Here is a 27,085-nt window from a genome sequence, read left to right as displayed (position 1 = left end):
TCTGAGGACAAAATATTGGTGACATTTTGTCATCATTATTTAGATCAGCCATCTGTTCTGGTTCTGCCAGGCCTAACAATAAAACACCACTGTTACTGCGGAAGTGCTTTTATTTCTATATTTCCAAATGGTTCCACAGCGTTTTGCATCGGTCATCTGTTCACCATGTGGAATGCTCTACTAGAGGTCCCATTGAGGGCATGCGTATAGCGTGGCTGCAGCCATTTTGCATGCATGTACATAAACAACCAAAATGCTATACTATAACTGTCTAGTGCATAAAATGAAAAACCATAAAATGGAGCAGACTTCCTAGACTTGACAGTCCTTATAGACTGTCGATCTTTAAAATTCCGGTTGCTTTCTTGGCCACCCTAGCTACATTATGAGGGAGACAGTATGCAAAAATGGTTATGTATTTAGATGGTAGAGAATTTCAGCCAGTCTTAATTGATCTGGAGCCCCTTGCTATGGCGTCCCTCATTGCCTGTTGTGCAGCTTTGGGACGTTAAACCCCACGTCGTTTTCCTTTTTTTTTTTTTAACTTCAACACTTACACAGGGCCTTTTGTATTCTGCTTCTTTCCTGGGCAGGTTACTTTATCCTGTACACAGCGGACAACACGCAGAAAGACAGGGACTGGGTCGTGGAAGCTGTAGTTGGAGACCGCATGACTGCTGTGATCAAAGGCCTCACCACGGACACCACCTATCACTTCAAGATCCAGGCCCGCAACAACAAGGGCTACGGGCCACTCTCATCTGAGGTGGTCTACCACACAGGCAAGAGTATGTTGCACTACCCTCCATGGGTGCTGCTCCTGCGAGACTTGTTTTCCGCTGTCACGCAATGCCTGTAGCAACGCGCTTTGTTTCTTCGCATGGCCGGAAGTGCTCAACATTGAGTTGCGAATTGTGCCACGAAACGTGCCCTTTTATTTGACTCGTTTATTGTGAAGACACGTGACAGTAGTTGCACTATCTTTGATGGTCATAACCTTTGCTGTTACAGTTAAAGTCAGTCGGAGTGGTCATGAGCAGTCATAAAGCCAACTTCTTTTTATTACCACATAATCTAAAACTGTGTAGGTTGTATAAAACGCATGGAAGGAAACGACTGTGCTTTTTGTGCCAGTTACAAACCTGTTTGTTATATGGTCGATATATGTGGTCATTAACAGTCACAAAACTATTTTTCTTTATTTGTCTTTACGTATCCTGACATTAAACATGCTGTTGTTGTATGCTTAAGATACACATTTTCCTTACTTGAATTACCAAACCTGAAATTTTAGTGGAGACATTTGTCTGTTTAAAGAAGCCAGGTAGCTTGTAGTAACAAGTGTGACCTTGTCACCATTTGCCTCCGCTTAGAATTCATTGGCAGCAGCACAACGTTGTGTCACTGAAAACAACAAAGTGATTGTGCCCAATTCACCATTTAACATCTTTGTCATTAAGCATGAGGCTTGTCTTTTTTATATCTGGCATCACATTCTTTAAGGAACAACTATGTTAGTGTGATATTATTGTAGCCTTCTTTATACTTGTGCCTGTAAGATAGGACGGCAAATAATTCTTACCGAATGGGCATTTTTATTTTTATTTTATATTTTCTGTAACTGGGCATGAAAGTCACACAACACATCTTTGCTAGGAAGAAAAAATTTGGACTTTGTAAATGTTGCATTCAAGAGGATGAAAAGTCATCATAATGGCTACATTTAATTGCAAGTACAAAATATTATAAAGTAGCATCTTCTGCTCGAACAGTTAAAGTGTAAGTCTGACAAATGCATGGTTGAAGCGCCAAATCTCTGCACCATTTACATTTAGAGCATTAGTTTCAGAAATTTCATTTGCCTGCACAGCTGCAGCCAACATGCATTTCTTGTTGACATGTTTAGTGTGTGTTTTCTTTTAAGTGGCTCCACTGGATATTCGTCAGGTTATGGAACTAAATGTTGCACGCAAAGGAACTAATTTAAGGCTATACCTCATTTTTTTTGCGTATGTTCGTAATGGGTAGACTCAGATCATTATTGTGTGGTATTGACAAAACGAATAACATGTCTTAGCTGTGTAAAGCGATATATATTGTTCAACTCAATGTAGCATTTCTTTTTCGTTGTAACTCACATCAAGATAGCATACATGTCGATATTCTGTCAGCGACCCATTGGTATGCCAATGTCTATTAAGTTTTCGGCTCTGCCTCCTCATTTCTTACTCTGGTTGCTGTTATAATGATCCCTCATTTCTCCTAAATTTCATGAAAGTTTTAAAAGAGCTGCAAGAGGTCTATGGTGGAACCTATGGTTCAAACACAGTACCTTTCTTTACTAATTATTCAAAATAAAGTATTTCTTTCGTAACTTTGTTTTTTTCTCACATTAGAGTTCATCACGTATGGCAAGAGCTACCTGAAAGTGTTAAGTTCAAATGGCCAGCATGTTATAGTTTCTCATCACAAAATGTGATGCTTTTGACTGCTTATGACTAAGTTAATATACATTTTATGGTGTTTAAAATGAAGACTTGTGATGTAAACTAAATAGTGTGCGATATGAGCTAGAGAACCAAAGCTGAGCATTTTGTACACGTCTAAGTTGCGTATCTGTCACTAATAATTTTCTAATAAAATCTCAAGTGTACTGCACTTTAGAATGAAAATATGTTTCTTCTCCATTCCACATAACCTGAAGTAAAGCATGTTTTTCTCAGTGCCTTCTGCTTTGTTTTCTTTGGTTTCTTGTTCTTTGGCATGCTAAGAGTATGCATGGGTGTCAGCGTGCGTGTGTGTGTTTGTGCTGCTTTTTTTGTTGCTCTGTTTGTTTTAATTTTATGGATTGTTTGTTCTGTTGGCAATATTTAGGTTTAGAGGTTGCTTCTGGACCAACCGTCAATGGTAAGTGAATGTCCAAAATGCATGGCATGAACGTTGGCTGAGACATGTTTGTTACTTTGTTTTTGCTTTTATTTACTTAAAAAAATGATTTCATCTGAATCACACACATGCTACCGTATGTACATTGTGCATGTCAAGCTTTGGTATTGTGGCATGCACATATGTATAGGTGCATACTGTATATACATAGTGATGCGGCTTTAAGCACCCAATCATCCTAATGACCTCTGTCTTTTGGCAACTTTACATTGGGAAACGTAATTTTCGGTGAATCGAAAATATATTTGAGTATATACTTAAAGTAACATCAAAATTAGAATTGAACCAAAATTGATACAAAAAGTTGATTAGTATTAAAATGGAATCAAGCAGTCTTCAACAAATGCATCTCAACTGTACTCATGAAAATAAAGCACCTAACTTTACTACCTTGTGGCCAGATGTATGTAGGGCAATCATAGTGACTAGCTTTTAGTGTGCATGGAGAAATAGAAAAGAAGAAAGCATCTGACAGTTCACTACCATGGGTGTGACCGTGGTCTATCTCTCATCAGTTATCTCTTGGTCAATGTTATTGCCAGATCTATTCTATTGCCTATTCTTTCAAGAACAAGGTGTGCAATGAATTGCCAGTGATAACAAAAGCCTCCTTGATTGAAGCAGCTGAAAGCAATCCAGCCACTATTCATTATTTGGCTTCAGTACAAAATCAAAGTCACCGATTTCGATGACAAGCATACGGATGCTGAATGGCATGGGCAAAAAGCCGCTGAAAGATTGACATAAGCTTATAACCTGGCTGCAACAATTGTTGAAGAAATGGTTTGAATGCTCTTTCCAGTGCTACTAATTATGGAACTCTTGAATTGGCTAAAATGTAGCATTAATATATCCGCAGCTGTTAGCAGACTCTCAGCTGCAAGCCGCCTTGTTAGTTTGAAGAGATTTGTGGTTAGAAAAAGAATAGGTGCTCAAGTTTATATGGATATGGTAATTTATTAGTCGCAAAGCTTGTAAAGCTTTGCTATTTGTAGTTATTGTTACCACAAAGATTTTATAGGTGCTACTAGGTTTGGTGCATTGTTAATTTGTCCAAAATAGTGAAGATGACTTTAGTGTTGACTTTATGTCTCCATGTAGGTGGTGGGATCTCGAACAACGTTCTCTACATTGCAATAGCATCAGGCTTCACAATCATCCTACTTATCCTTATTGTAATCTGCTACATGATGTGCCGACGACGGCAGGGCTACATCGGTCCAGTGAATAGCAAGACGTAAGTATCTTTATGCTTTAAACTAAACTTTCTTTGTACATCTGTGCCTTGTGGTATGAGGCAAAGACAGTAGAGATGATAGCTAACACTGATAGCTTCTTATATGCGAACAAAGATGACAGTGAAATATTTAAATTTTATAAGCGTAGGATAGAAATTCTTGTTAAAGAGGTACCAGAAAAAAAATATAATCTAGATTCTTGATGGAATTGTTGGTCGTACAGTAACTAAAAATGGAAACACTATGGTCTAAAGGGAAAAAAAGCTTTGGTTAACAGTGCTGTTATTTACACAATGTCTATATTAGCTAACTCTGGTATGCTCGACTTGCATTAATTTGACATTCGTTATTTTGATGATTCTCACAAATTTCAGGAGGCTCCCATGTGTTTTCAGCTCACTATCAAGTGAAAAATTGAATAATTCATGCCACTTTTTACCCACCGTATTAGTCTCGAATTGAAAAATACTGACTGCAAAGCTAATTAGTACCAACACACAGTCTGGATGATCTACGCTTCAGTGATCTGTTGGCTTTACTGAATATGCAGCCATACAGAATATACAGAATATACATAATATACAATATTCTGAATATACAGAATATGCAATTTACAGAATATAAAAGTAGCTGCCTGTGTCTTCTGTCCACAAGAGTGGCATGGATAATAAACGTATGTATGTGCAGGGATTACAGGCAAAGAAAATTAAATGACATCATTTTACAAGCCTTTGTGGTAGAAATTGTAATCAAGACAACTCTTCTATTTAGCAATTATCTAAAACTTTGGTACCTCTAGGCACAAGTCATACTGTATGCATGCATTTTATTCTGAACAAGGGGATTTCACTGTAGTAAGTAGTCTACATTCTCGAGCTTTTGTATGGTGTAGATCTGCTTCAATCTCAAATAAGCACGTAGTAGATTTAGATACATCTTGCATACAGTATAGATACCATATTTTTTCCTGTACCATCATAGACCAGTGGCAACCAATTCGGACTGAATTTGGAGGGAAACTGGAGCAGCTGTAGAGAAAATACTGGTTAATTCTGTTGTGGCTGTGAAAGCTATAGAGAACAAACTTTAGCTCATATATTCACAAGAAGTGTGCAGCACTCTGACCATAAATGCGAAAGAACTAATTTTAACAGATATTATTTTCAGTTTATGTGTTACAAATAGGTGTGTTAAGATGTGCAAAGCCACACAGTATGGTGGCTCTTCCTGTTCAGCAGTATTTGCTGCGTGATGCGGTAACTGTCTAACTGTGCTGAAGCTCCCTAAGTAAAAACAAGGTGCACTGGTCTTACCCCTCGCTCACCTCTTCTGTGGTTTAGTCAGATATGTAAAACTGCTCTATTTTACCCCATTTTACAAACTGCAGTGAATAAATGGAGAATGGAAGCTGTTAGAGTGATTTATATGGACTACACTATGCAGTTTTGTGTGCCTGTTGCAAAGCAGGCCAGTGCATGCGCTTCTCATGGTGCCCCATCTTCCTCCCAATGGGACATGCGCACAGGTATGCGAGTGCAAAGGGTGTAGCCGCCAAGGGGGGCAAGGGAGCGACCAAGGACCTGAAGCCACCCGACCTGTGGATCCACCATGATCAGATGGAACTCAAGGCCATGGACAAGAGCAGCAACCCAGAGGCAGCCATGACAGCCACCCCCATCTCGCGCAACTCCCAGGAGATCTCCGAGGAGCACATTGGTACACTCGACAAGAAGAAGAATTCTGGTGGTGGCTACATGGGTGTGTCCCTCTCCCTTCACTATACTGCTTGGTTTGAGCTTCAGAAAGTTTGTTAGGTCAGCTGGGTGTACTGTGAGAGGGGCTGCTATTATTACATCCAGAAGAAGGAGAAAAGAAAAAGAGGAGGCAGAAATGTTGACAGGAAAAGCATGTGGTTGGGTACCCTATGCTGGAGAAGGCTAATAGAAAGGTGGTATATATATAGAGAGAGAGATAGAGAGGGGGGAGGGTTGGAATGACCGGAGGTACAAGATTGCATTGCTATTGGATGGCAATTACATTTGTTGGCGTTTCCTTTAATCCTGTGTACACAGACTGTTCAGCAACAGTGAACAATTAAGCGTTCAGGACAAGAAGCTGCAAGCCTTGTCACCTAATTGCACTTTTGCAGCAGTTTACCATGGGCAGAGTTGGACATTGCAGCTTATACCAAAAGCCATGCACTCTGCTGTTCGCATTTCTTTCCCCCATGACAGCACATGTGCTGTCCAATCCGTTAGCTGCTAGCACACTACTTGCCAATAACAAGGAAGTTTACACAGCACAATGGTAATGTGCAAAATATATACAAATAATATTGTCGTGGCTCAACACTGCTACATATTTTAACCACCTATCTAGATAATGCAGGCAAGAATGCACCTTCTGGCATGATTGACAGATAGAAATGTGAAAGTAGTGACAGCTTAATAGAACAAATGGGCACTCAGACAGCTGGGACTTTGTCGTTTACACTGTTTGTTACCACTATATAGCACTGGGTCTTTCAAGTGTGTATGTTGTGCATGCGTGAGCTGTTCTGCATGGTCTATTTAATATTTATCTGTTTGGCATGCCTCTTATGTGCATGTGCACATGGTCATGTACAAACCTGTACTTTCTAAACCTATACTTGCTACTTTTGAAGGCCCAAGCATGGAAGTACCCTTTTTCTGATAGTCAGTGCTTTGTTGCTGCTAGATAAAAACTGCATAAGTGACTATTTTCATATATTTGCATATATTTGCAAATATTTGTAAAATTTCAAATATTTGCATATTTGTCAGGCACAAAGTGAATGACAAGTGACCTGCACATAGCCACATGCTCATTCTTTACTGACATGCAGAAAAAAATGCTAACGTACCTGGAGTGTAGCAGTAGCTGGTTTTCATGCACGAACTTGTTTGACACAATGACAGTTGTCATCTAGATGTAGGCTTGTTCACAGTTGTGGTATGGGCTGAGGAATGCAACAGTGTTGGACTTAATGCTTTGTACTGTGTGGAAGCTTGGAGCAATGAAGCCTGAAACTATTACACATGTTTAGGACATAGATCTTGCTTCAGAGAACTCACATAGTCATTTTGAGGTCTCCTGGATTGTAGCTGCACTTTCTGCACTAGTTCATAACAGTGCCATGCATAAGTTCACATGATGTTCCATGAGTTTACTTCATGCACTCATGCTGTGCATTCATGTCATGTGTTCAACAGTCACAACAGTGCCGATGAATTCATAAACAAAACAGTGCCGATGAATTTATAAACAACTGGTTCATGCATGAAATTGCATACTGCAGTTTGGTAGGTGCTTCACAATCAAATCCAGAACACAGGTGCTGCACTCTTTGAGCTAGTGCAGAAAATGCTGCCAAATAAGGAGACTTATTATTTCTATGCATGTATGCATTAATACCTCATACGTTTCAGTTGTGAACTTCCTTTTTTGCGCACAATAAAATAAAGGCTTAAGTTGTATTGCTATATGTGCAGTCAAAATGAATGGGCTTTCTATGTGGCCACCTTAAATGCCTTTTTGTTGATGACACGATTGCTCTTTGCCAAATGATAAGCTTAATGTAATGTGGCTACGCTTGTCTCATACTTCTGTTAGTTCTTTAATTTAGCTCATCTGTTGAGATTATATCTCATTGTAAGCTAAGCGTGATAAGTAAGGGTGATTCTAAAGGCGATAACTATAAAATTGACATTTATAATTCCCGGTGTAGTGAGCTTTCATGTTTACTTGCAAGCCTACAATGCCGTAGAAATAAGGTGCTGGCAAAGGATTTTCATGGTAACATTGGCTGAAACATGATATCTGAGAAATACCAAGGTGCCTCTGCTGCCCTTTATAAACATGCCACAATTTTTGCTCTAGTTCCGAAAGCAAGTACCATAGTTTCGGCACAGGACATGATTCACACAGGTTCTTGCACTCTTAAGGCTGAATTGCAAAGATTCATGTATGCATGACATACTGCCTCGAGAGCGTGCACTTATGTTCAGACACTGTTTCTCAGTGCACCCACTATGTTTTCATTTTCTCTCTCTCTCTCATTCCGTTCTGTTCAGTTTGTTCACTGTTTGCTTCACCTTCATCTCTCACGTGATGAACGTTGATGCATGGTCGTTGTCCGTGCCCCTTTTTGGTTTCTTCCCCTATTGTTTTCCCACTCCTGCACAGACCAGTTAAGCAGCGACGATAGTGGCAAAACTGATAAGCCACTGTTGCCGAGATCATCACGCACTAAGCCCATGATGTTACCGCTTGACTCTCGGAAGTCGCTGCCCGATTCTAGTAAAGCATGTGAGTATCAACCCTGACCCACCTACGTTTTGTGTGCACCTAGCCCTCCCCCTCTCCCCCCCCCCTTTCTTGAACATGTCCACGAATGAATTCACACTGTGTTCGAAGTTTCGCGTGTTCTAATCAAAAAAGAATCAAATTTCTGTAACAGTTTAATTTCATACAAAAGTTTTACCCAACTTGTGCAGAAGCAAGCAAAATTCAACCTGTGATTATTTGTGGCACCTCTGTATTCTTGGGAATTCTAGATGTGTAGTTTGGATATAACTCAAAAGATGCAAGCGACTTGAATCTGCCAAACGTCACTCGATTAATGTAATGTTTTGTTCTCTAGAACACAGCTCAGTGCAGCTAGCAAAAAGAAAAAAAATTGGATAATAGCCTACCTGACTAGGTAGCATTCTTGTGCTTATATCTTAGGCTTTTCATTCATCACATAAAGTTTCCGTATTCTTTTAGCATAAAGTGTCATGTGTCTGAGCCAAAAATTTTGTGACAGGGGCTCTACAGACAGAACTCCATGCTTAACAGTGAAGTCATAAAAAGTGTTTTCTTCTTGAAAATGTGAGGCCAGTAATTCTAGATGTTGCAGATCAGTCTCTCAGCTTTAGACAGCATCTCTAGAAAGTCGGTGCCCATTTCGAATTTATGATCAGTTTATAATTTGTGCACCTATTTGAATAAAACCAGCCCCGTAACAGATGAGAGGAACAAAGGATCTTTCTGCTATGGAGACAATAGCAGAGAATGAGTGATGTGCCATTTCCAGTACATACCACTCCTGATGTTTTGCTATGAGCTTTATGTATAAATATGCTTAATTGGCCTCCTAGATGAAATTTCACAGTACAAATTCGGCACTGTATGTCTTGTTTGCTCTTTCGGTGATGGATGATAAAGTAATTGGCTTAATTTATCAAACCAAGTGGTACACCTAGGATCAACTAGAAGCACAAGTGTAAGGTGTTCCGATGAGTGTTTCCCCTGCAGTTTTTGCAGTGCTTGTAGGTGGCAGACATAGTTGACCGGGGCTGCAGGAACTGGTGGAATGAACCAGTAGCATAGTGCTCAGCTTTTTTATCGTACACACTTGCCACCAGTGTTCTCCAATCATGGCCTTGTTGTCAGATGCGCTGTCACCAGCCCTGTCACCAACCCACAATCTCTACATGGGTCATGCCGACAAGTGCCAACTGAGCTTGAGATCAAGTGCGCTTGCTCTATGTGTGCTTTGGAAAATAAAAGGATCTTGTCTATATTGACAGTGGCCATACCTAAGCATTTTTGCAAACACGTGAACAAGGGTTGGGCCTTTGTATAACATTAAGACATTAAAAAGTATCCATCTTTGTTGTACAAAATAAATAAATAATTATAGATGCTCGTGCGCATTCCTGTAAGCTATTAGACATTTGAAATGGGCATTGACTTTCTGTACACCCTGCATGTGTATGGAAATTTGTTAAATCGAATTTTGAAGATGGATTCAACCTAAATTGACACTTCAGTTTGAAGTTGAATTGAATTGAACATTAAAATTGAAATTGAACTTGAATTCCTGGTTTCCCTAGTTTCCCTAGTTTCCCTAGTTTCCCTGGTTTCCCTGTACTGGAATCCCCTGGTTTCCAGTGCAGAGGAAACATTTTTTTTTAAATGCTGTGCCTCTTTGAACACTGTAGCTTGCCCCCATTTTAGTGAAATGCACATATTTGTCATGAACACATTGCAGCCATGGGACCAGCTGCTGTTTCCAATGGCAGCATGAACACCGGCTTAGAAGGCAGCTCCATTAACATGGGCCGTCCCATCTACCCAAGGACACAGTACAACATACCCCGAGCTCACGTGACCATCGATGCAATGCATCCAGGTATGCTTCAGTACTTGACACCTCCAGGCACCAAAACAAATTGTAATTCAATCCAAAGTATGAAGCACACTGATGCCATCAGCTAGAGCATTACAGTCAAACTTGATTATAGCAAACATGGGTACAATGTATTATGCTCTGTATTGAACACACTGATGACAACAGGTAACTCATCACATTCGGACATCATTATAGCAAAAATGGGGACAATGTATTACGCTCTGTATTGAACACGCAAGACTTCATGTAAAATAAATCTCTTAAGATGAAATGGACATTCAAGGTATTGAAATCCAGGCACCCACAGCCTCTGCTAGGGTGTGAGAGTTCCTACAAAGGCTTTCCCCCTTCTTTTTTTTTTTCTTTTCCATTATGCGGCTGAGCATGTTTTGACCGCATGTTCGGACATAACCGGGCAAGGTGTAATACAACACATAACCCAATAGATAACTCAATCTCATTTGGTTGCTGCATTACATGAACATGTACTGCTCAGACATTCAAGTTGCCATTGGGCATTTCAGAAGCATTTTTGCACAGCTGTATTCTACATGTGTATAGTGAACTTATCACAAAATGTTCATTACATTTGTATTTGGATATATGAATCTATTTGTTATATGAGACAATTCTTAACACGTGAACATGAACACATGAACAGAGTTGGCAGACGACAGAGACAATGCAAGCTCTTTCACGTTTCCTAGGTGACACGGGCCTGGACTCACGCCTGTGATACCAGTTGTGTAATGTGTCCTTCACCTCGTTCCTCCCATTATCATGCGCCATTCTGACCCTTTTTCTTCCCCTCTTCCCCTTCCCTTACGGAGAGTAGCAGGCCAGATGCTCCATTATCCGGCCGACCTCTCTACATTTTCCAGTCATTAAAATACTTCTTCTTGGGCCTGGCTTCACTATGCACAGTATGACTTGCAGTGTTTTGCACGGCACAATTTTCACAGCACATTTAACTGGCATGTGAACAATCTGTGCATCACTGTCTTGTCTCAAGTCAACCTTTGTGTGTATATTTATACGATAGCGGCTATCGCCACTTCGACATTTGTACTTTGCACAATCCTGTTTAGCTTCAGTTCTTTCGCACCTACGTTTTTTGTCCTACCATTTTCGTTTAATTTCTTTCTGATCAGTGTTGGTTTGTGACTGCCTTAATGGCCTATCGTAGAGCACTCAGCAACTGGCACTTTGTGACAACAAGCACCTTCCTGCTTGTCAGCATTTTGTTTGAGTTGTGCTTCGGTTTAATGAGCCCAATTTTGCCCAATTTCGTTTAAGTATAGTTTCGTTCTTTAGGCAACAAAATATAAATTAAAGGCATGGCAAACAGTGAACACACATAGCAGTGTTTTTTTTAAATATATATATATATATATATATATATACAGTCTTTCTCTTGTGGTGTTCGATGGCTTTAGTTGCTGAGGTCAGTGGCGGTGGTGTGGAGAGGAGGGTGTGGGTGATGAGGAGGAAGAGTGGGAAGAGAGGTACTAATGCTTGATCTTAGTTGGCATAATCGATGACATCATCAAGCCACCACTGTTTATTAGAGGTGGGACAAGCATGGGTTGTAGCTTCATCTACCAGCACTTCTACTGCACTGTATCAGTCATAACGATGGAGTGAACACGAAACTTTGAGTTACACTGATTTTCACAGTGAAAGAGACCTGAATGTTATCTCTCTCTCTCTCTCTCTTTTGAGCAGGTCATGAAGGTCCAAGTCCCCAGAAGGCAGGCCTCATGGGCTGTGGGAACCCCACCTACGAGCCTGTCTTGAACCCGGGCATGAGCCACGCTAGTAGCTCGGTCATGGGGACGGGCCAGATGCCGGCCTACAGCAATGCCTTGGTGGGGCCAGGAGGCGGGCCTCTGCTCTCGCTAAGCTCAGCTCCTCCCCTTGGCCCACCCCCCTCGGGGCCGCCACCCTCTGCAGTCGCTGAGACGACGGGAACACTGACCAAGCGGGTGCATGCGGGGAATCCCCTCAAGAGCTTCAGCGTGCCTGCACCGCCCCCTCAAAGTGCGCCATCTACACCCCAGCCAAAGCACATGGGTGAGCTGCAGTGAGTTAAAGCAATCGTGAGCTGAGATGTCATTTTATTGAGTGAGAAGATTAGCAAAGTTATATTAAGAGCACAGCCAAAGTGGCCCAAGCAGTGTGCCTGAAGCTGTGAGCCATTAGGAAGTAGTTAACTGTATTTGGCTGTGAATTTTGCACCACCTGTTATAGTTGCTGTGCTGTGCTAAGAACCACTGTTGGCACTCGGGACAGCATCTTTACACAATAAACAAATGACACTTGGAGGCTGTCACAAAATAGTAGGCATGAGAATTTGTATTAAACCCAGCACACAGACACATTCATTATTAAATACACTATTGTTAATTTCATTAATTGTACTCATATTGAGGACCATTTTTGAGAGGCCAGTGTAGATATTACAAAAGGTGATGTGAGGCCCAAAATCTGCACTACATATCCAGTGGTAGGAATGCTGCTCTAATTGCGCCAATCTGCTGCTACGTTCCGTTTTATCTGTTACATCCATGCTACAAATGAGAGAAATTGCTCCAAAGCTGCTCCAAGACAAGCCATGCTGCACGATCTCGAAGAGCATGATGAAGAGGAGTTGTGGAGAATGTCAGGTGGCAGTCGCCACCACGTTATGCGGAGAGTACCTTTGCATCTCCTGCAATTCATAACGCTAAATGAGCTAAAGGGTTCCAAGGGTCACTGAGCTAATTCAATCGAGTGCGTGCTCACGCATGTTTGCGGTTTGTCATTAGGAAAATCTGTGCACCATATTCAAGGGTTGTGTATAGCTTTAGGATGAAGTTCTGTTGGGCCTAGCTGTGTGCGCTCAGCCCATTCCGCATTGTTGGCGCTTCCTGTATTTGTACTTCGCATTGGTGGGAGAGGTGTTCCTTAATGGACTGTGCACACTCAGCATGCTGAAACTTACCCCCTTTCATGTTACTAGTAGCTCCTTTGCCGGGTCACATTTATGTCTGTATGCTCGTAATGCAGTGTATTTTTAGCTCAGCCATTTTACTAGCTAGACAACTTCAGGCCCAAATTAAGATTGCTCTAATGGCCATCCAGCATACCACATGACTGTTGTCTTGAGTTTTTGCACCTTTGTATGGCTTGCTTTGCTGCTGGGGATGCACGGCTTCTTATGTTTCTAGCATGCAAATCAACTCAGTGTGTTTGCGGTATGGTCATACTTTGTTCGTTAGACGTTGTGTACGTGGTTTATCTTTCGAGAGAATATGTGCAGTGATGTGTGCTGCTACTCTGTAACCATTTTTGACATGCATGAATAGCGTCCAGTCGATAATCATGCAGGATCATAATTGTTGACTTATACAAAATCTGCTCCAAAATGCTCTTGGCCATTCTCACCACTGCTTAAGACTCATGCTTTGTGCATATACATTTTTTTGTACAATGTTTGCATAGTGTTGTTGCATAATGTAAATGATTTCTGTATGTATTTGTATCGGCTGTTCTGAGGTTTTGCTACACTGCCTGCCTCGCCAATGGATCAAGCACCACGTGCTTAGGTTGGCCAGAAGATTGCAATTGTATAAATATGCTAATAGTAAATTTGAAATTTTTTTCTCGCTCCCCTTATCAAAAGTACTAGCATGTGACCAAAGCTTTCCTAGCTTTGTAGCTGAGGTCCCATTGCTTTCTTATCACTTTGGAGCTCTGAGGTGTAAAAGCAAAGAGCTCTTGCTCTCCTGAGCTTTGGACTACTCGGAATACAACAGCAGGCCTGCTACAAGGCTAAAAATTTTGTTTTCGTCAAACATTGAGTGGGCTGTGTACTTTGGATGAAAGCTTCACGTACAGGTCGGCTAGCAAAATTTACTTATCATGCTGCAGAGCCAATGTGTGTTCGCTAAAGTCTGTAAAAATTGCAAGGTATAGGCACCCTAGTGGAACAAAGCATGCAGTGTGCCAGCCAGACCACCAGTGTCAGCATGGCCGCCCTTGCTGGCATCTCTTCCACCAATGTGGTCCATGTGATAGCTTTGATATTCACATACTCTCTACCGCAACCATCACTGGTTCCTAGCCAAGATGAGAGAGGGGTGATAGTTGAGAGACCCGCTGCTTAAGAAACTGTGGTTCATTGGCGTCCTGGTTTTCCAACACATTGCAAGTTGTGAAATAGCTCCAAGTCTCCTTTGCTATGTATAGAGTGAGAAAATGCTGTTAACTGCTTAGCCTTGACGTTGCACGTTATGCCACCAGCAGCATGCCACACAATTTTCGCTACTCTTTTCCGCACCTTAACCTGTAGCCTTTTTGCACTTTTCACTGGTGCAGTAGTGCGGCCGCAGCAAGTAACTGGCAGCCCGCACAAGAAAGCCTCTGTAGCCACGTCCACATCATCGGGGGGGCCTTCGAGCAAGCAGAGCCCTGGCCGACAGTCGGCACTCAAGTCCCGCGTGGTGGCCTCACCACGTAGCATCAACAGGGATGCATCGTCTTCCACCTCCGCCGCTCACACACCCAAGAAGGAGGAAGACTTGGCTGTATGTCTGACGTTTTTTTTATGCAGCTGTGAAGGGAGTTATTATGCATGACTGTTTGTTTTACCATAGTCACTGAAAATATGTAGTTTGGCTGCCCAGTGAATAGCAGAGGGCCAATAGGTACGTGCAGGAAGCCTTTAGACAAATTACAAAATGTGCATTCAATAGCCATAAAGAAGAAAAGTGGTCATTCATGGAATGGTCTTCCTGCACGGATATGGCAGCTTCTTTCAACACCCGCCGTGGTTGCTCAGTGGCTATGGTGTTGGGCTGCTGAGCACGAGGTCGCGGGATCGAATCCCGGCCACGGCGGCCGCATTTCGATGGGGGCGAAATGCGAAAACACCCGTGTGCTTAGATTTAGGTGCACGTTAAAGAACCCCAGGTGGTCAAAATTTCCGGAGTCCTCCACTACGGCGTGCCTCATAATCAGAAAGTGGTTTTGGCACGTAAAACCCCAAATATTATTATTATTATTATTATTAGCTTCTTTCAACAGTGGCCTCACAAGAAATGTTCGTTGAATAATATGTGGGTAATGCAAATTAGTACCATAAATGTCATAATTGTTAGAAATAGCGTGCTATTTTCATGATAGTGGCAAAATAGTTTGGCAGGCTTAGGTGAACCGATTATAGTTGGCAATATCAACATGCAGTGATAAACAATAGCATAGCAGTGATGCAATAATGGTAGAGAGATTGATGCTTTGCGTGAGATAGGAGGAGTGCTCTGTTATTTGGTTTTGCGCGAAAGAAGATACCAAGCCTACCAAAATTTTTGTTACAGTGAAGGCGTGGTTATGAATACCTGTCACAGCTACAATTTCATGGTGCAATAGGAAATCCCACAATGGTGTTACTTCTGTAGTTTTGTAAACATTAAATTTCATCCTTCAGATGAACTCTTTAGCTTTACACCTGCTAGTAAGCATGCCTGAGAATCGAGCTATTTTGTAGTGAAGCTGTTATTGTGACTTGAATTACTCGAAAAATAAACATAAATGCAGACATGTAAAAGTAAGCATAATTTGCATAAGCACAGATGGTTAATGCAAATGCACACCTATCTAAAGTACCAGTGGCGTAGCCAGAAATTTCGTTTGGGGGAGGGCTCATATTGCAGCTCGACTTCCTCCTACGAGGAAACATTAGGTCGGATGCTCCCATCTAAACACATGTAGAAGGAGAATTCGTTTTCCTCGGCAAACACTGCACCAAATTTGATGAGGTTTGTAGCATTTAAAAGAAAAACTTGAATTATAGTGACAGTTTGTTTCGAATTTTCGATTTAGGTCGTCAATATTTTATTGACAAGTGGCAAAAATCGAAAATTTTCAGAAAACGAAACAATGAAGTTTACAACTCTGTAAATCAGCAATGAAAATTGATATCACAATTGTGTGAATGGCACATAATAGTACATCTACAGCGGACAAAATTAATATGTTACACATGAGTCTCAAAAAATTAAGTATTGTGGAAATATGGCTCTTGCAGAACCCTTGTACATAACATAACCAATTCATGTAAGATACAAATAGACATACCAAATTTGTCCACTTTGAATGGCGTAATGGATGCCGTTTACAGAACCACAATATCTGTTCTTGATGTAGAGCTATTCATTTGTAAACTTCGTCCTTCTATTTTTTTCGAAGTTTCGGATTTTTCAAAATATTTTAAACAAAGTTCCGGCCCTAAATCGAAATTCTGCTTCCAACCAACACTAGAATTTAACTTACTCTCTCAAATGCAACAAATTTCATTAAAAGCGATTCAGGAGTTATCTCAGAAAAGCGTTTCTGCGTTTTACATATATCTGAATAGGCCGGGTCGGAGTTGGGCCCAAGCTAAAGCTTCTTCTTAAACAATTTGCCTAGGGCTGAAATACATGAATAATAACTGCACTTCCATTGACAAAGATGCTGCAAACAAATTCTTCAACGCTACGCACTGTCAATACAAGTAAAATATGTATTTTTTCATAAAATATTATTTTTGTATGTGCCAAAAATTGTGCCCAACATAACTGATGTCAATGCTTCCATGTTTTTTGTCTATTTAATAAGTAAAGAAAATATCACACGAACTTTAGAACTACATCAGTTCGAAACAGCAAAGCAGTGCATGCCACTGATATGAAAAATGTGAAGGCCATGAAATGAACAAGTTGAGGAAAAATGTTAATGAAACTTTGTGATTCAAGATCCTTGTTTACATTCTTGTACATATGCAACGGCCAGCGAAAAATCTCAATGACACTGTAATTTGTTCCAATGTATTACGCAGGAGCAGCTGTCGCTAGTCGTGTATTGTTAATTGCACCGAAATTATAGTCGCAGCAGAAAGCACGCATAAAAAGCAGGCGTTCTGCATAATATACGAGGGCGAGTCAAATGAAAGTGAGCCAATGCGAATATATGACAAACGGGGTACTTTATTTAAAAGTAGCCTCCATCAGCATTTAGACATTTGTCCCATTGACTAACAAGTCGCGTAATTCCCGTCTCATAAAGCTCCTTGGGTAGCTGCTTGAAAACGTCTGCAACTGACTTTCACGTCAACGTCCAAGACGAATCTGGTTCCATTGAGCTGTTTTTTCGGTTGCCCCAAAATGTGGAAGTTGCAAGGCGACAGATCTGAGCTGTATGGCAGATATTGCAGCGTTTCCTACTTGAACTTCGCCAGTTTTATACTAGCCACATCAGCAACATGGGGACGGGCATTGTCGTGGAACAAAATGACCCCATTTGTCAATTTTTCACGTAGCTTGTTCTTGATTGCAACACGCAGCCGATCCGCTGTTTCATAATATCATAAACAATTGATAGTCTCTCAAGATTTAGCAAATTCTATCAGTAATGGCCCCTGACGATTGGAAAATAAAAGCCCACAACACCTTTCCGGCGGAAATGATGCCCTTTGCTTTCTTTGGGGGTGGTGAATTTGAATGTTTCCATTGTAAGCTTTGCCGTCGTGTTTCAGGCTCGTACTAGTGATATGATGGTTCGTCTCCGATCACAATTCCAGACAAGAAATCGTCACCCTTATTGTGATACCAGATCAGATAAGTAAAGGCAGCGCCGAACTTCTACGTATTCTGGCGGTGGTTCAAAATCTCGGGCATCCATTGCGCACACAAGAGTCGATAACCGAGATGTTAATGAATTATGGCGTGAATGGTGACGGTGAACCGAACCATGACTGATGTTCACACGCTCTGCCAGTTCGTTGATGCTTATCCTCCATTCTTGTGTCATCAGCTCATCAACCTTTGTAATTTTGTTAGGGGTGATTACACGATGGCTTTGGCCCGGTCTGGGATCGTCTTTGCAACTTTCACATCCTTCTTTGAACCGTTTGTTCTAACGCTTCACAGTGGCCAATGAAATGCAATGTTCAATGTACATGGCAGCTATACGGTGACTAATTTCTTTTTGGGAAACACCTTCAGCTGTCGAAAACCTCACGGCACCACGCTGCTCAACTTCTGGAGCATCCATTACGTCACGCAACCATGTTCGACCCAGTGTATGAGTGCATTAAAGAACATTTATCCTCACACCTGCGTGCCACTTTTGTAAATGAGAGATGCCTGCGTTCTACGTGCAGGCCTTGCAGATAATGAACAGAACAATAATTGTGTGGGGTGGGTAGGCTCACTTTCATTTGACTCGCCCTCGTACATTAGAAATGTGAAGATACAATGGAATATACAAATGTGAAGCTACAGCTTGATAAAGGGCAAAAAATTGCCACTGGAAACAAAGTTCACTGCATGTATACACAAAACCTCGCAACAAGATATCTAAACATAGGTATAATACCTGTGTCACACGGGCACATTTGGAAGGCCTTCCAGTCAATGGCCTTCGAAATGCCACAACTCTATCGACTCAAAGGAGTTGTCGCACTGCTACACGGCACTTTCGAAAGGCCGTTGAGTGGTTCCGGCATTTCTCGTAAAATTGTGTGGCGCTGCGGATCTTTACTTTCGTTTTCATGTCACGAAAAGTTAAGCAACATTAAAAACACCTAAAAGCACTATAATTTCTTTTCTGTTTGTTTATACATTGCCATACATATACGTTTAGTTTTTAAGTTGTTGAGTAGCGAAACTGCGGCAACGTTTGCGTCGCTGCTTGTAGCTGTTGTCGAGAGTATGTGCAGTTCGCACATATCAAGTGGCAAAAATACTTTATTGAATAATTAATAACATTCATACATAGTATTTTTAGAGCATCTTGGTTTGATTTGATCTTTCTAACCGATAGTACGAGCACACAGTGAACGAGAGGGCATGTTCGCACTCTTTCCGTTTCCGTTGCTCAAAGGCCATCGAGATTTCGATAGAGCTGTAAGGTGCTCCATTGACTCGATAGACTATTGACTCGGCGGCCTTCGAAACCACCCGTGTAGCAGCTCGAACTTGACCTTTGAATCAACTGCCTATCGGTTGGAAGGCCTTCCAAACGCACGTGTGACACGGGCATAAGTATCCAATAAATCTACGTATCTAAGAAAACATCACGGTATATAATGGGTCAGAGAAGGCAAATAAACATGTTACGCAATCACAGATTCACGGAATCCTAAATCTCGCCCCCATTCTATCCACTCCCCCCGATGTATCACGCGCGACGGAAGGTGGCGCGCTTGCTTTCCGCTTTTCTCTTTTGCGCACACAAGACTGAGCCATCATCGTCGGCTCACCCATTCCCCCTCACCTCCCACACGCTTTCACTCGCATATACAGCATGCGGCGCGCGGTCACGATGTTATCGCCCTTGGACTTTATGCGGAACATGAGGGCGACGGCGATGGCAGGAATGCGCCTAGAGTTTCCATATAATTGCTATCGCAATAACATAATAAGAGTATCCAGCAGCTGAAGCGCCCCATGGCCCATTACTTTCCGCAAAAGAAGTAACAAAATAGAACTTTCCCCATGCGACAATTCGCTGTGCCGCAAGGTTTTTGTTTCCTTTTGTGGGGCGGGGGAACAGTAATGAAAAAAAAAAAAACGCAAAGAAAAGTATGTTGGTCACAATCGAATGCCTACTTTGGGCAACTAATGTGGCTGTTAAAGGAATATCGAAGAAAACACGAGACGCTTGGCCCACTAATAACCATGCGCATACTGCTCGGTATCCTACACCAGCGAGACAAGACTTTAAAAAAAAATTATGGGGTTTTACATACCAAAACCACTTTCTGATTATGAGGCACGCCGTAGTGGAGGACTCCGGAAATTTCAACCACCTGGGGTTCTTTAACGTGCACCTAAATCTAAGTACACGGGTATTTTCGCATTTTGCCCCCGTGGCCGTGATTCGATCCCGCGACATCGTGCTCAGCAGCCCAACACCACAGGCAAGACTTTCTGGAGAGATTGCGCTCAAGCAAACGTGGTGCTATCCGTCGAGTCCCCACAGTGATGGCGGCGAACAACTATTGTTTCTTTTTCTCGTCTGCTAGCTAGAAAGTGTCCAAAACTCTGCCAGGCAAAATGCACTCTGTCAGAAAAAACCGAATGCGCACCCAAGTGTGCTGCGCGGTGGTCTGGGGCAACACGAGAAAAACGCGTGCACTCTGGCTGGCTCTGGCAGACCCCGTGTAGGGAAGCGAGAACAGAAAAATTGAAGAGGCTCAATGTGTCCTCGCGATTAAAAGTCGAAGTAGAAAAAATAACTAAGGACATAGTTACCTTGGCTGGCTTTAGTGTCTTCACTGGATGCTTTGGCGCAGGTGAAAAACAATGTTGATATTTTTTTATGTTACATGACGGCACGAATGAACCACCACAACGCTTCGTCTCATTGGGCCTCGCTGCGGGCTTTGTCAACTTGTATGATAGTGTGTTGATTTGGCTTGTCTCGTTGTAGGGCCCGATGTACGACTTTGGAAAAGTTAATGCACCTTTGGTGTCAAATATTTATGGGAACATTAAACTTACAAAGTTCCGCAATTCAAAACCTAAAGCACACGTTTGGAAATGTCAATGCACCTTTCACATCAAAAGTTTATGAGAACATTACACCCATAAAGTTTCGTAATTGACATCCATGCGCTCCGTAGAATCCGTGATAGAGTGTAGATTCCGCGGCCTCCGCGAGATGCCACGGCGAGCCCGTTCGCCATCAAAACGTCCTTGAAACTTTGTGCTCGGATGGGGCTGCTTGCTTTATGTGACTCCCGGTGCATGGGCGTTGCCGCGAATTCCAGCCCGAGTTCACAATTTTCGTGGTGAAATGACTTTTCGAGCGTGAAAAAAACGTTCTAGCCAAAATCCAGAATTATTTCCTGCGCCGGGGGTTGCTTTGGTCGGCGGTGCATGGACAGCAGGAAAAAAATTTCGGGGGGGGGGGGGAGGGGGCTGAAGCCGCATAAGACCCTCCCCCCCTGGCTAAGCCCCTGTGCAGTACCAAACATTACAGTAGGCTGAAAATTGAAGCGATTGCCTGCCTCTCCTTCTCAGTTTTTGTAACCTGTTGTGCAGTGTTGGTGCACTGGGAAAAACTCATGACTGACAAACTATTGTTCTTATCCTTTTCCAGTCACCCTTCAATAATGAAGAACTCACTCAAGAAATGGCGAACCTTGAGGGCCTGATGAAAGACCTCAACGCAATAACAGCATCAGAGTTTGAGTGCTAATTAAGCCACTGTCTATGGTCAAGTGACTCCTAGTGGTGTGTACATCAAGGACTTAAAAACAGTGTACTTTACGAGGAGACTGTGTTCAGCCACCAAGCTTCCCGAGGAAGGCAGCAGCATCATCGTCTGTGGCATAGGAGACGGAGTCCACAGTGTGCCATACAAAGGAGCATCCGAAAACTCACCATCAGCCATCTCGCATGGGCTGTCCTGGAACACTGCCCCTTCATCACTCATTTTATATTTCCTAGTTTTTTTGTTTTTTCTTTTATGGTTGGCACAGATGACTGGAACTTCAGGACTTGTCACCGACCTGCTCCGTTGCTCGAGCCGAGTTTGCACAACACTGTACATAGTACTGTCGAGTACTACACATTTTTATATGGCTGCAGTGCACCACTTTGACGGCACTGCCGTGTGCCTGCAGACTTATGCGTGCACCGACTCATCTTGACTGAAAGCGTCACGTTCCCGGAACTGTTTGAGTCTCACTCTACCCAGTGTTCAAGCACCAATCAGTCAAATGCTGGTTGCCTAGGGGTAGTACTCCCCTTTTCTTTCTTGCACTCAATATATACATACATATATGTATAATTTCTTTGTGCCAAAGGCCAGCCACTAGCCTTTAAAGGGGTACAGACATCAAGATTCCTGCTCTCATCTCTTCTTCTTGTGAGAATAGAAGCCCTACTACTATTCAATGTGATGAATGTCAGATTCTGAAACATCTGAGAACCTTTCATCTGTAATCTTGTCACATCAAATGCGTTAAGTTTCTTGAAGGCAAGCACTTGTATGATGTTGCATTTAAGCATCATGGCTTGCATGGTGTCACCACGGGCCTGAAAATGTTACTTTAGTTCACATAGATTCACGATATCAGTGAACTAGCAAATTTGCAAGTTTATTTCCCACTGCTCTTATAGCGTGCAAATCTGTGCATTCTGTGAGTATTGCAACAGGAGACCATGCATGCCACACAGCTGTCATGAGAGGTTCGAAAATGGCAGAAAAGAAAATTGCATCGTGCAAAAAAATAAAAAGTTATTCAATAATTGCACAATTGTACATCATTGTAATTCGTAGCGAGTGACCCCGTGAATGCCATTTCGGAACACTATTTCAGGATGAAGAAAAGATTTTATTGAATATTTCAAAGAGAAGAAAAGTTCAGTCATAATTTTGGTGTCTCTGCTCCCATAGGCAAAACTTGTGCCCAAGCGTGTTTGTGTGCTTCTTGTTTTTTTTTATATATATATATATTATTACATAGCAGTATTTGTTCTCACAGCAGAAGAAAATGCAAGTTCAGACATCTCATTTACATAGCAGGGTATACTTGTGTTGTTTTGTTACTGGTGGTACATTATGTTCTGCTTGACCATTGTAGAAAATTTTGTCGTTGATGTGGGTACTTCTTACACCTCTACAAGCTACGCAAGTGCTATAAGATGGTCATGAATGCGTGCATATGCTATATCAGATAGAAAGGAAGAATGCTGCTTAGAATTGTGGGAGGTAGGCACAGTAATGTAATGTTATACCACCTTTCGTTGAAAGGTATTTAAAAACATTGTGTCTTGTAAATATAGGTTTCATGATATTTGAGTTGGCAATACATGCAAATGCAATTTGCTCTTGCTACTACAGCACACAGCTCCTTCACCACTTCCGATGCAGGCACTCATTGTAAACAATTTCAAAAACCAGTCAGGTTAACTTTTTTTTTGTTTGTCATAGCATTTGACATGCTTACTTACATGTTCTTGAGTATGTCTAATCTTTGACACTGCTTGGTTTTATAGATATTATTAACCTGCCCGCATACAGTTAACACAGTCAGTGCTACTTCCATAAAACAGTGAGCAAGAACATGATTAGCACTATAGTCACACGCTTTACCGCCACGTTTGCTTTCACATCCGGAAAGCCCTGCGCTTAGCTGTGGCATTGCACAATTGTATACCAGAAAGTGTAAGGTTAATCTGGTGATGAGAGCTCCATCCCCAAATGTGAGATGATTCAGCCATTGTGCACACACAAATTAACATCACTGAAACATAAAGCCTACAGTCTAGCTCTGTGTTTTAAACAAGTAAGGGAACACTAATTTTTAACAAGTGTGTTTTCTCACAAACACTTTTGTCCTGTTTCAATGTCACTGGTTCGGATACAGCTTCTATTCAAAGCTGTTTCAGCCACAAGCAAAGTCATAAGTGTGTGTTGTTTTTCGTGCAGGAGCTAGTAGCAGAACCTGCTGCAATAAACACACATTCTTTCTGTTGTAGCGCAGTGCACATTATACATCACAGTTTCGAAAAGCTGATTTGGGCAAGATAGTTGTTACAGATACTGAAACAGTATGTGACGCAAATGACACTGTCACATAGAAAGGCCTCATGCTGGCTACCATCTTTTATGCTTTCATGTCGGGTACGATTCTTCTTCTTTCTTTTTAAAGCTCAGTAAGAGAATTTTGTGCCGGTCGACCTGCAGCAAGTTCTTTCTATCCCAGAGATGAGGACATCCATATGCTTGCTTATTTAACTGAGGATAACATGTCTCATTAGTATATCTGAAGAAGTTTAATTTATTTACCACAAAAATGTCAGACCTTACATATAGTTCACCCAAAAAATCAACGTTTTTCACTCGAGCAAAGATCGCTCCGAATTTACCAGTAGGATTAACTGTGAAGTCCCTTGTGTTTAGCATGCAACATTGACTGAGATTCTATGCATTTGAATTGCAAAGTGACTAGATTAAAAGCTAGTGCTGTACTTTGATGCACGTTACTTGCATCAAGAACTCAAAAAGCTTAAATACAATATGGGTGCATGGGCCGTTCACAAACTTTTGCATTGATGTGCTACTTCATGGCAGTGTGGGATGCATTGCTGTGAAGCTGCAACATGCTTCAGCAGAGAGTACCAGTTGGAACTGTAATGACTGAACATACAAAATTGCTTACATAGCTTTGTTTTGCATTGATAAATGTAGAAAAAGTGTGGAAGTACTATATGTATGGACATCTTTTATTCCCTTTTGTGAGGCCTTTCATCGGTGGTGCAAATTCCGTATGGGCCAGGGGATAGGTTATAAGGCATAGATATGCAGTATATTACAGTAAGGAAAATAAAGTGTGAGTGTGTGCTGATTAAGCAGTTAAGCCATTCTGTGCAGCCAATTTGCCTTTTTTTGTTTTTGTTTTTTGTTTTTCAACATAGTAATCAAACAGGCCCAATAGTTTGACTCTTTATGCAAGAGGTTCTCTTTTACTGATGTCCTAAATTTTTTAAAAATATTTGTGCTACATCTGTATGATGCAAGTATATGTGGAAGTTGCTACTATATATACTAGTTCAGTTTTAAATATCTTGTAGGGATTACTGCAAAAGTGGGGTCGTGTTTGTATGTGGTGTACAGAATTTAAAATAATTATGAATGAATTGTTGCGACTGTCCCATTTTTCACTACTATCAAAGAGTCAGTATCAGTCACAATTTGTTAAATTTTCATGCCTTTTATACCTGCATGCTAATCATGCTTCTTTGATTCCTCTCCTAGTATGCAGCATGCTTCAGTATGTTGGTGATGATCACAAGTTTGTAAACATGCAGCTCAAAGCCAGGAAGTTGTTAATAATGTAAGGATGGTTTGCCACTTAATTCCCGGTCACACTTTCTTGCTTTTGTATATATGTAAGCGTTACATCTATGATTTCTAGATCTGCTTTAGTCTGTTTGCTGTGCCATTTATAGATAGTGAATGCAATGAGGTGCTTACTGTTTTTTTAACAATTTACAATGTTTGTGATTTCTGTAAACAAATATTTCTTTATGTACAATTTGTCGAGATATATGAAATATATCACATACTGTCCTGCAGATTCACCCATGTTGGTCATGCAACCTTGCCTAGCTGCTCGTGATCCCCATCATAAAAGGGTTTTTGAGAAAAAATACTCAAGCTAGGCTGACAGAACAGTCCAGCTTCACTTCATCATTTTAAAAGTGTAGTTATTTAGCACTTTACTAGTCTTAATTCACTAGATATATCAGAATACAACTTATAGAGAAATGCAGAATTCGAAAAAAGAAAAAGAGGAATTATGGTAATTCAAAATTGAAGGAACAGGTGACACTTACAGGCTTTTTCCATGAAGTTCACGTAAGGAATTTGAATGGACAGCATAAATCAGTTAAAAGTAAATAAAATTTGTGATACATAGGAGCATTCGTGTTTCCAGCGCTTTGGCAAATACAAAAAAAAAATAATAATAAAAAATAAAAAGAAACCCAGATTAGAACTTTAGGATCTAACAGTAATAAGCCATCCTTTTCCAGCAAACAAATGCTACAAGCTCTTCAAAGGTTTGATGCACTGCTACCACAGCCTGGATCGCTGTTTGTTGACTTCCTGCAGCTAAAGTTCTTTCATGCATTATTGCTTTCGCTATATAGCAAATTCGGTCACTTTCTTTCCAAGTTGATATTTTGAAAGGTGTGAGAAGCAGCACAAAAATAGTCGACACAGACTAGAAAGACCCGACATGAGGGCTTGCTAACAACAGCCATTACTACATACACAACTGTCACTAATAACTGTTTCCCAAACCTACTAAGATGAACCGGAGCAAACTGACCCTTTAAATTCAATCAGACATTCTTCTCTATTCGATGATAATGAAACATGACTAATAATAAAAGAAATGGACAAGGCAGAATGTGTGCAATGCTGTCAATATCTTTTTGCTCTTCTATTGTAAAAGTCAAAAGTTAAGACTGCTCTTGGAAGAGCATGGTGGACAGCAGTGCTGAGAAGGTTGATGCAGTTGTTACCTGGCTTTTTAAAGAAAATTTATCTAGGTAGTGCTTGCATATAGGCGGGATTAGATGGACAGTCATACTGACTCATTTTACTCCTTGTCTTACACACACACATGCACACACATTTATTTTATTAGCAATACTGCTTGTTCTGAGCATCTGTCAATTGAGATACAGGGTATTCCATACATTTCAGTAAGTCCATTCAACATTGTTACCTTGTAAATCGTGGCAGTTAAGGCCACAAACAATTTCGTTAACACAAGAGCACAAGGCCTGGTGCTTTGCATCGAGGCAAGCTTTGTGCCCATAAAATCTAACCAAGCTCAACAATATGTGAAGGCTCAACCTTCAGGAATAAAGCCAGGTAAGTGGTTTTTATGATGGCTTCTCAATTTTCCTGGAAGTACTTTCTGTTAATTTAAAGAGCTAAGATTAGACTTCGTAACCTTGTTGATTTGAGTTGTAACTATAAGGTACATAAATGAATGTGTCTAGCTGACAACGTAGTTATTAGAGCTTAGCAATAATTCTTAGCAATAAACAAAAACTGAAACCCGAGATCACAATTCATAACGATGACCTCGCAAAATGATACATTGTTTACAGGCAGTTATATATCCACTATAAGTAGTTGGTGTCTGTAT

At 41.2% G+C, this 27,085-nt stretch overlaps 1 protein-coding gene across 5 annotated transcripts in view; it reads left to right on the top strand.

Annotated features, from left to right (window-relative positions):
- Positions 1 to 25,496, top strand: part of fra (neogenin protein frazzled) — a 305,588-nt gene extending 280,092 nt beyond the window's left edge. For 2 of the 5 annotated variants that reach the window (XM_075693301.1, XM_075693298.1), the window contains exons 18-26: positions 594 to 788; positions 2,875 to 2,907; positions 4,048 to 4,183; positions 5,710 to 5,942; positions 8,391 to 8,513; positions 10,243 to 10,383; positions 12,109 to 12,456; positions 14,743 to 14,951; positions 21,511 to 25,496. In XM_075693301.1, the coding sequence (XP_075549416.1) occupies positions 594 to 788; positions 2,875 to 2,907; positions 4,048 to 4,183; positions 5,710 to 5,942; positions 8,391 to 8,513; positions 10,243 to 10,383; positions 12,109 to 12,456; positions 14,743 to 14,951; positions 21,511 to 21,609 (1,517 nt within the window). In that variant the 3' untranslated portion in view covers positions 21,610 to 25,496. The remainder of the gene's footprint in view (positions 1 to 593; positions 789 to 2,874; positions 2,908 to 4,047; positions 4,184 to 5,709; positions 5,943 to 8,390; positions 8,514 to 10,242; positions 10,384 to 12,108; positions 12,457 to 14,742; positions 14,952 to 21,510) is intronic. The other 3 variants (XM_075693299.1, XM_075693300.1, XM_075693302.1) reach the window with 3 other exon arrangements.
- The last annotated feature ends 1,589 nt before the right edge of the window (positions 25,497 to 27,085 follow it).

This window comes from Dermacentor variabilis, chromosome 5, assembly GCF_050947875.1.
Source record: "Dermacentor variabilis isolate Ectoservices chromosome 5, ASM5094787v1, whole genome shotgun sequence".
In the NCBI taxonomy this organism is placed as follows: Eukaryota; Metazoa; Arthropoda; class Arachnida; order Ixodida; family Ixodidae; genus Dermacentor; species Dermacentor variabilis.
Note: the sequence above shows the minus strand (reverse complement) of the source record. Positions and strands in the feature narration are given on the sequence as shown.